Source organism: Tupaia chinensis, unplaced genomic scaffold (assembly GCF_000334495.1).
Source record: "Tupaia chinensis unplaced genomic scaffold, TupChi_1.0 Scaffold000146_1, whole genome shotgun sequence".
Classification (NCBI taxonomy): Eukaryota; Metazoa; Chordata; class Mammalia; order Scandentia; family Tupaiidae; genus Tupaia; species Tupaia belangeri.
In genome coordinates, this window is record NW_006159616.1 from 394,763 (window position 1) to 404,385 (window position 9,623).

General features: G+C 45.7%; 1 protein-coding gene across 4 annotated transcripts in view; it reads left to right on the forward strand.

The window, feature by feature from the left end:
* ZNF436 (zinc finger protein 436) overlaps positions 1–9,617 on the forward strand; it is an 11,762-nt gene extending 2,145 nt beyond the window's left edge. The window contains exons 1-4 of one of the 4 annotated variants that reach the window (XM_006145155.3): positions 54–450; positions 582–861; positions 1,220–1,346; positions 7,636–9,617. In XM_006145155.3, the coding sequence (XP_006145217.1) occupies positions 1,241–1,346; positions 7,636–8,888 (1,359 nt within the window). In that variant the 5' untranslated portion in view covers positions 54–450; positions 582–861; positions 1,220–1,240 and the 3' untranslated portion in view covers positions 8,889–9,617. Of the gene's footprint in view, positions 1–53; positions 451–581; positions 862–1,219; positions 1,347–7,635 lie in introns of those variants that run through there. The other 3 variants (XM_006145153.3, XM_027770574.1, XM_006145156.3) reach the window with 3 other exon arrangements.
* Positions 9,618–9,623: the final 6 nt, after the last annotated feature.

Sequence of the window (9,623 nt, forward strand, 5' to 3'; positions counted from 1 at the left end):
GCTTCAGGGGCTTTTCTTGTTGATGGGCTGAGGCGGCTGCCGGAAAGGACCAGCCTCGAGATGGAAAAGCGGAGGCGTTCTGTGGGCTGGGCTGTGAGCCTCCTCCCTTAGACAGCATCGGTCTGACCCCCGGCCCGGGAGGGGCCCAGCCAGGGGGCTGTCTTAGCCGATTCCGGCGTTGCCTCCACCAGGTGGTGGCGGAGACTCAGAGGGCGGGTCGCACTTGGGGGTCAGAGAGGAGAGTGACCCGGCCCCGGTCCAGGGCCCTCCCCTCCGCCTTGCGGCCAGAACTCCAGCCCTGGGGAGTGGGCAGGGCCTGTTTTCTGTGCCTCACGCCCTGCTTTTCGCCTCCTTCAGCGCTGTCTGCTAGTTGCTTTTCCTGCGCTCTCTCCTGGGAGGCGAACCCTCGTGCCAGAGATGGCAGCCACCCTGCTCATGGCTGGGTCCCAGGTAAGCCGGGGGTGGCTTCTTGAACCTTGCCTCTGCTAACCCACCTCGCCCGGCGCCTTTCTGCTCTGCAAATCCCTGTGGGAAATTCCGTGGGATTAGTAATTCGCTTGCCTTCTGTATTCTGTCTCCAGGGCCTTAGTACCAGGCTGGTCCGACCACCAAAAAAAGCACATATCGAACACCTGCTGTATGCCTTTAGATACTGGAGAGAAAGATGGACGAGACGGGCGCTACCCGCCTGCTGACAGTCAGTAGGGAGAAAGACCGTGACTTAACCGTAGTACAGCGTGTTAAGTGCTCTATGTGCCTTGGAAACAAAGCGCTGTGGTGTGGGAACCAGGAAGTGGGAGTGATCAGTTCTGTCTGGAGCATCCGAGGGAGACGTGGAGGGGCTGGGGGCACTGAAAGCAGGTAAGAAGGCTGCAGCAGGACCATAAAGAACAGTGGAATCTCTCTACTCTGAGAAAGCTCCTCCAGAGAAGGGGCGCATTGTGAGTGAAGGTGTGGACCTGTGTGCTGGTTGTGTTCTGAGAGGGGCACAGCTGAGAACAAGTTTCCCTTGGTGGGGCGGGGATCCAAGCAAACATCTCATGAAGTGCTCTCTTTACCACTTTCTTTTTTACTTATTTGTTTCTTCTTTGGACTCTGCAGATCAGACTTAATGCCTTTGGCCTCCTCCACATTTCTAACCATGTCTTTAATTTCAAGAAGAAAAATTGGTACTACCCCCCTAGATACCAAGTAGTGAGGAAGCATTGTGTGATTTCAGGCACCTGTGACGTTTGAAGACATGGCCATGTACCTCACCCGAGAAGAATGGAGACCTCTGGATCCTGCACAAAGGGACCTTTACAGGGACGTTATGCAGGAGAATTACGGAAATGTTGTCTCGTTAGGTAAGGGTTCTATCTTTCTTCATGCTCACATATTAGAGACGGTCAAAATGGCTTAGCTATTTCAACACAGCCTCGTGGTTTGATTTTTAAAGCACTTATTTGGGTTTTGGATTGAGTGAGTCCTCTGGCAAATCCTTGAATGTGGAAACATCCAGGTCATATTGTCTAAAAAGAAAAAATACCTATATTTCTGTACATTTTAGAAATGTTCCGTTTTCTCGTGCCCTGAGTCATTTGCTACTCTCCAGCCTGTTTGTACAAATCCTGAACAAACAGGTCTGACATCCTGGTGCTTGCCAGAGTGTAAGTGCCCCTGTAAATGGTGTTTTTACTCTAGGGCGCTAGAGAATGAAGGTTCTGACCCAGGTCCATGGGATGGCAAAAGCCAGCATTTTGTGTTTGCGTTAGCTTCAGAGCCCTAGTTTTACCCCAAGTCCTTTATTCGAGTAGGTTCTTGTTTAGAGTTGTTTCAGAATCGATATAGATTTAGAGTGTGTCAAATGCTCCAGAAGAATCCTGGAATTGTGTGAACACAAAATCTTATTAGGGAGGGCAGCTAATTTTTTGCATGGTCTGCAGACTGCTTCTCTCTTCACTATCCTTTGGTCTGGGTGTAACTCCAATAAACAGTTTATTCTGTAGCAGAACCATCTTTTGACTCATTGTGTCTCCTGTTAAGACTTGACAGAAGTTAAAAAGCATGCATGGTTCACTAGGTCATCTGCTACTCGTTAGCACAAATCCTTTTTTTTCTTATTATTATTTTTAAATCTTTTTTTCCCATAACTTTTCTCAGAACAGAAGGCAACTCTGAGGGATTTCCTTTTTTAATGTGGACTTTCTCTGATTCCCCAACTTTCTTGAATTCTTCCTTAAAGTAACTGTAGGGCCAGCCATAGCATGATGGTTAAGGCAGCTAGATCTCACATAGCTTACCACATGGTTCAGTCCTGGGTCTGGTGGCTTAACAAACATGCCAGGCATATGTGCATGCATGCCCAAAATCTAGAAAGGAGGAAGAAATGGAGAAGGGATTGCGGTCTGACCATTCCTCATGGGAGGGGCTTTCTCCCTTTCTCTCTCTCTTTGGCAAGTATCTGTGCCATCTGGCAATTTAAAAAAACAACAACAACCACCATAATTTATCTACCCAGATCTATTGCAGTTTGTAATCCAAATATTCCATTCAATCCAACAAGAACAATAAATGAGAGTCTTTTAAGAGTGTAAATTTATGGCATAATGGCTATGTCGCTGGACTCATGTGTAGCCAACCGCGGTTCAAGTTCCAGACCCAGTGGCTTAAACTCACACTGGGCGCGTGTGCGTGCATGCCCGCCCAAGATCCCAAGAGGAGAATTGAGGAGAAGGGATTTCGGCATGGCCATCCCCCCTGAGGGATGATTTCTTGCTTTCTGTCTCTCTTTTTCTCTTTTTCTGGCGAGTGCACGCGCTCTATAGCAAAAACCTCTCTAAAAAAATAAAAATAAAAATAAAAAAGAATGTAAATTTATGTTGCCGTAGTCTAGCCCAAGGAGCACTTGTTAGAAGAATGGAAGCTGGTTTCCTTGGGCCAGCCAGGTGATCGTGGTGATTAAGGCTGCTGGATCCCACTTGGGCCACTTGTTTCCAGTGGCTTAAAAAACACACCAGGAGGGGCCAACAGGTGGTGTGGTGGCTAAGGGTGCTGGACTCCCACATGGCCAACTGTGGTTCAAGTCCTGAACCTGGAGGCTTGCTTTCTCACTTTCTCTCTCTCCCTCTCTGGTCAAATTAAAGTTAAATAAAATAATTCTTAAAAAAAAAAAAAAAAAAGAATAGGGGTCCTTCAGTTAGCGTAATGGCTATATCATTGGACTCCCATGTAGTTTGCGGTTTGCGTCCTGGTGGCTTAAAACTCACGCCAGGTGCGTGTGCGTGCGTGCCCAAGATCCCAAGAGGAGAATGGAGGAGAAGGGATTGTGGTGTGGCCATCCCTCCGGAAGGTGATTTCTCACTTTCTATTTCTCTTTCTCTCTCTATCTTTCTGGCGTGCACACGCACCCTATAGCAAAAACGTCTCCAAAAAAAAAAAGAAAAAGGGAAAAAATTAATAAAAACACACCAGCACATGTATGTGTGTGTCCAAAATCCTGGGAGGAGAATGAAGGAGAAGGGACTGTGGTATGGCCATCCCCCAAGGGGATTATTTCTCATTTTCTTTCTTCGTCTCCAGCAAGGACACATGCCCTATACAAAACTTGTAAACAATTAACGAAAACTGATGTCTTAGAGCCAGATAGTAGTGTAACTGGACCCACATAAGAAAGTCCAGGTTTGCATCCTGGGACTTCCCTGGGATCTGTGGTCTGGCTAAAACTGGGGGTGCCTCTCGCTCTCATCTCTCTCCTCTCTTTCATGGAAGAAATAATAAATTGACTTTAAAAGGGGGAAGGCATTAGGTGGCGTGGTGGTTTAGGCAATTGACACTCCCACGTGACTGACCATGGTTCGAGTCCAGCACCTGGTGGCTTGCTTTCTCACTTTCCCTCTCCCTCAGTGTCTTTCTCTGGTCAAATTAAAATAAATGAATAAATAAATAAAATTAAAGAAATGATTTTTAAAAAAGGAAAAGGACCAGCCCTATTGCACAGTGGGGAAGCCCTGTGTATAGAGAGCTGGATCCCACGTGGCTGACTGTCGTTTGAGTCTCAGACCTAGCAGCTTGAAAAACATGCCAGGGGTGTATGAATGCATGTGTGCCCAAAATTCTAATGGGATGGCAAAATGGAGGAAAAGGATTGTGGTGTGATTGTACCCCATTGGGGCTTATCTCTCTTTCTGGGGTAAGTGCATACACCTCTGGCAATTTAAAAAAAAAAAACAAAACACCCTGATTTCTTGCCCGAATAGGCTTGGGAATGGGTTAAATAATGTTTTCTAGGCTTCTTTATTACACGACTGTTTGGAACCTTTAATGTGTAATCAGACATTGCAGATTTCTAAGGAGAGGATATGAATATACCTTTTACCACACTATTTTATCCATGGGATCTTTTTATTTTAACACACATACTAACCTCTTTCTGAAAGTGAACTAAAAAATCCACTTTGGAGGGACCAGCAGATGGCATAATGTTTATGTTGCTAGACTCCCACGTAGTTGACCACTGTTTGAGTCCCGGACCCGGCAGCTTAAAACTCATGCCTGGCACATGTGTATGCATGCCCAAGATCCTGAGAGGAGAATGAAGGAAAAGGGATTGCAGCGTGGCCATCCCTCTGGGGGTGATTTCTCACTTTCTGTATTTCTGCCTCTCCAGTGAGTGTACACGCACTATAGCAAAAATGGCTCTAAAGAGGAAAAAAAAAAGAAAGAAAGAAAGAAAGAAAGCCAATTTGGAAAGTGCAGTGTCTGGTAGAAAGTTCCTTGTAGATGGTGATTATATATTTTGATTTTACTCTGAAGACTTTATATGAAATATATCTATCAATACCAAAAGTAAGAAAACATACGCCACTCCCCAGGGTTGGGGGCTGGCCACAGAGCAATTCCTTCTCCTCCATTCCCCCTTGGGATTTTGGACATGCACATATCTGGCATATTTTTCAAGCCGCCAGGTCCAGGACTTAAACCACACTGTCAGCCATGTGGGATCCAGCTGCCTTAATCACCATGCCACCTTGGGACCAGCAGGTTGGTGGGGTGGGTAAAGGTGCTAGACTCCCACATAGTTGACTGTGGTTTGGGTCCCGGACCTGGATGCTTGCTTTCTCACTTTCTCTCTCTCTCTCTGGTCAAGTTTAAATAAATAAATAAGGTTAAATAAAATAATTATTAAAAAAACCACAAAAACCACCATGCCACCTGGATGGCTCCTGAATGAGATACCGTTTTTGCCTTCTCTAATCTGTCCACCCCTATGTTCTTTCTTTTTTACTTTCTATTAAGTTTATTTCTGTCTTTCATAAGCAAGAGAGATGGAGACAGAGAGTCAGTACCCCCAACAGAGTCTGGATACCATGACTCACTTCCATCCTAAGCCAGCCCCAGATCATGGGAATACTCAGGGATGTCTTGGATGTGAACCCAGAACCTTCCCATGTGAATCAGCCTCAAAGAGGATCCCATCTTACCACTGTGCCACTGTCTGGTCCTCCACTCCTGTATTCACTTAAAAACCACTGGAAAGTAGCAAGTGATGTTAGGTAGTCACGTTTAGTGTCAACTAAGACATGACATTGGTAGCTAAAAATTCATTTTTCTCCCCACATTAACCTAGTAGGTTCTTAGTAATTTTACATGATGCTAATGATGAAGGCTTGACAAGTTTAAAAAATATTTTTAAAAGAATTATTTCATTTTATTCATCATCATTATTCTTCTTATTTTTTCCTTTTTTGGAGAGGTTTTTGCTTCCTTGCGCTTGCCAGGAAGACAGAGAGAGACATAGAGATAGAAAACAAGAAGTCACCCCTCAGGGGGGATGGCCATGCCACAATCCCTTCTCCTCCATTCTCCTCTCGGGATCTTGGGCACGCACGCACACGTGTCTGACGTGAGTTTAAGCCACTGGGTCTGGGACTTGAACCATGGTTGACTACATGGGAGTCCAACGACTTAGCCATTACACCAACCGCTGGTCTCATTATTTTTATTTTAATTTGACCAGAGAGTAACAGAGAAAGAGAAAGTGAGAAAGCAAGCCACCAGGTCCAGGACTTGAACTACGGTTGGCCATGTAGGAGTCCAGTGCACTTAACCACTACACCACTTGCTGGCCCCAACAAGTTAAAAAATATATGAATAAACATGAAATATCTGTGCTCTTGCCTTTTAGAAATTGTAATTGAGGGGCTGGCAAGTGGCATGGTGGTTAAGGGAGCTGGGCTCCTACATGACCAACTGCAGTTTGAGTCCCGAACTTGGCAGCTTACTTTCTCCCTCTCTCTCGCTCTCTCTCTCTCTCACTCTGTCCCTTCCTGGTCAAATTAAAATAATAAATAAATAAACTTAAATAAAATAATTTTAAAAAATAAGAAAAAGAAATTCCAATCAAGAGTCCCTTAACATTTTCTTTCTCTTTCTTTCTTTCTTTTTTAAACAGATTTTTGCTGTTGGAAGCACGCACTTGCTGGTGAGACAGAGAGACAGAAAGCGAGAAATCACCCCCAGGGGAGATAGCCACAATACAATCCCTTCTCCTCTATTCTCCTCTCGGGATCTTGGGCACGCACTCACACGCGCCCGGTGTGAGTTTAAGCCACCGGGTCCGGGACTCGAACTGGGGTCGACTATGTGGGAGTCCAGTGACATAGCCATTACGCTAACTGCTGGTCCCTCCTCTTGGGGATTTTGAGCACACGTGCACACGTGCCTGGCTTGAGTTTCTAGCCATCAGGTCTGGGACTCGGACTACAGTCAACCATATGGGAGTCCAGCACCTTAACCACTGTACCACTGCTGACCCCCTATACAGTTTTCTTAAATAACCATTAACTATAGTGACATAGAATGTGAACTTTTTAAAAAGAAAATTTGTTAGAGGGGGACAGAGCAAAGGAAAGTGAGAAAGCAACCCGCTCCCCCATGGTGAATGGTTACACTGCAGTCCCTTCTCCTTTTCTCTTTTCAGAATTTTGGACACATATGCACATGTACCTGAGTGTTTTTCAAGCCATCGGGTTGGAGACTTGAACCATACAGTTTGTCGTGAAGGATGCAATCCCGTCGCGTAGGATGCCATCACCTTAACTACCATACCACCAGCTGGCCCAGTTTTTTTTGTTTGCTTGGTTTTTGCTTTGCCAGGGTGTGTGTGTGCTTGTGAGAGAGAGACAGAGGGATAGGGAGAAAGCATCCACCATGGAATATGGTCATGCCACAGTCCCTTCTGTCTCATTTCCCATCCTGTTGGGATTTTGGGCATGCACATGCACATGCACATACCCAGTGCTTGTTTCTCCAGTCAGCTGGGCTGAGACCCAAACCATGGGTTTGGCCATGTGGGATCTGGCTGCCTTATCTACCAAACCATAGAGCAAGCCCAGACATAAACTTCTTAAGAGATAGACCTGGATTTTCCAAACTTCTGGCTCTACCATTTACTACTATGACCTTGGACAACTCACTTCACTTGTCTGGGTCTTAGCTTTCTCGTTCGTGAAGCATGTCTCATCTTCTAACTGTCTGGATAGTTACGGTAATAACTGAGGTAATTCACATTCAGGAGTTAGTATAGTGTCTGGCACGCAGTAGATAACTGATTGTGTATTTACCAGTCCTGTTGTTATTTACCCTTTATTGCAGATTTTGAGATCAGGAGTGAGAATGAGGTGAATCCAAAGCAAGAGATTAGCGAAGAGGTAGAATTTGGGACCACGTCTGAAAGACCTGTTGGAAATGCTGAGGAAAATCCTGAAAGTGAAGAGGCTTTTGAAAATGGAGATAGGTCAGAAAGACAGTGGGGAGACTTAACAGCAGAAGAGTGGGTAAGCTATCCGCTCCAACAAGTCACTGACCTGCTCGTTCACAAGGAAGTCCACACAGGCATCCGGTACCACATATGTTCTCACTGTGGAAAGGCCTTCAGCCAGATCTCAGACCTTAATCGGCATCAGAAAACGCACACCGGAGACAGACCGTATAAGTGTTACGAATGTGGAAAGGGCTTCAGTCGCAGCTCACACCTCATTCAGCATCAGAGGACACACACCGGGGAGCGGCCCTATGACTGTAACGAGTGTGGCAAGAGTTTCGGAAGGAGTTCTCACCTCATTCAGCATCAGACCATTCACACTGGAGAGAAGCCTCACAAATGTAACGAGTGTGGGAAAAGTTTCTGCCGGCTCTCTCACCTCATCCAGCACCAAAGGACCCACAGTGGGGAGAAGCCTTATGAGTGTGAGGAGTGTGGGAAAAGCTTCAGCCGGAGCTCTCACCTAGCTCAGCACCAGAGGACCCACACGGGCGAGAAGCCTTACGAGTGTAACGAATGCGGGCGAGGATTCAGCGAGAGATCTGATCTCATCAAACACTACCGAGTCCACACAGGGGAGAGACCCTACAAGTGTGATGAGTGTGGAAAGAATTTCAGTCAGAATTCCGACCTGGTCCGCCATCGCCGAGCCCACACGGGAGAAAAGCCGTACCATTGTAATGAGTGCGGGGAGAATTTCAGCCGCATCTCACACTTGGTTCAGCACCAGAGAACCCACACTGGGGAAAAGCCATATGAGTGCAATGCTTGTGGGAAAAGCTTCAGCCGGAGCTCTCATCTCATCACACACCAGAAAATCCACACTGGAGAGAAGCCCTACGAGTGTAACGAGTGCTGGCGAAGCTTTGGTGAAAGGTCCGATCTAATTAAACACCAGCGGACCCACACAGGAGAGAAGCCCTATGAGTGTGTGCAGTGTGGAAAAGGTTTCACCCAGAGCTCCAACCTCATCACACATCAAAGAGTTCACACGGGAGAGAAGCCGTATGAATGCACCGAGTGTGAGAAGAGTTTCAGCCGGAGTTCAGCTCTTATTAAACATAAGAGGGTTCATACTGATTAAGTCTCAGAATTTTGACGACGGAGAAATAATTTGTTTGAAGGTACACTTTTATTTGGTGTCAGTGAGTTCCCTCAAGGTAGAGCTTCCTTTACTGTAGTGACTTTCCTAGTCACAATTTTAAATATCAGAGAAAACAAGCCATCTGACATTCTGACCCATAGAGGAACCGTATCTCCTCTTCCAAAATGGTGATTTTTATTCACTCAGTATTGATGGGTTACTTCATCAAAAGCAGCCCCGCAAGTAACTAGAAATCTAAGGAAAAGGGGACAAATGCCGGTGAATGCTTAGGCCTGGAAATGGAGTAAATCTTTAAAGGTCATTTCTCTTATCAGCTGCTTCGGAAAAAGGCAACTAGAAACTCGGCCGGAAATGCTACACCTGTTCACACACCGTTAATAGTTGGGCACATACATCTTCCCCTTTGAAGGTCTTTCTCCTTGAGTTATTCATGCATTTATATCTCCCCGTCTTCCTGAGAACAGGATTCTGCATGATGAAGGCAATGACCATAACTTTTCTCCTTCTCATTGTTTCTAATTAACTTGTTTAAAGTTTTCATCTTTGTGAAAGCTAACTGAAGATAACAGTTTAAAAGGAAAAAATGAGACACAGGTTTGGGGACCAAGGGCCCATCTATGGTGGTGACTTTAGCAAAAGATGCCCACTGTTGTTACTGTCATTAATCAGATTTATGGGTTTCCTTTGGGGGGTTACTATAGGGAACACTGTAGG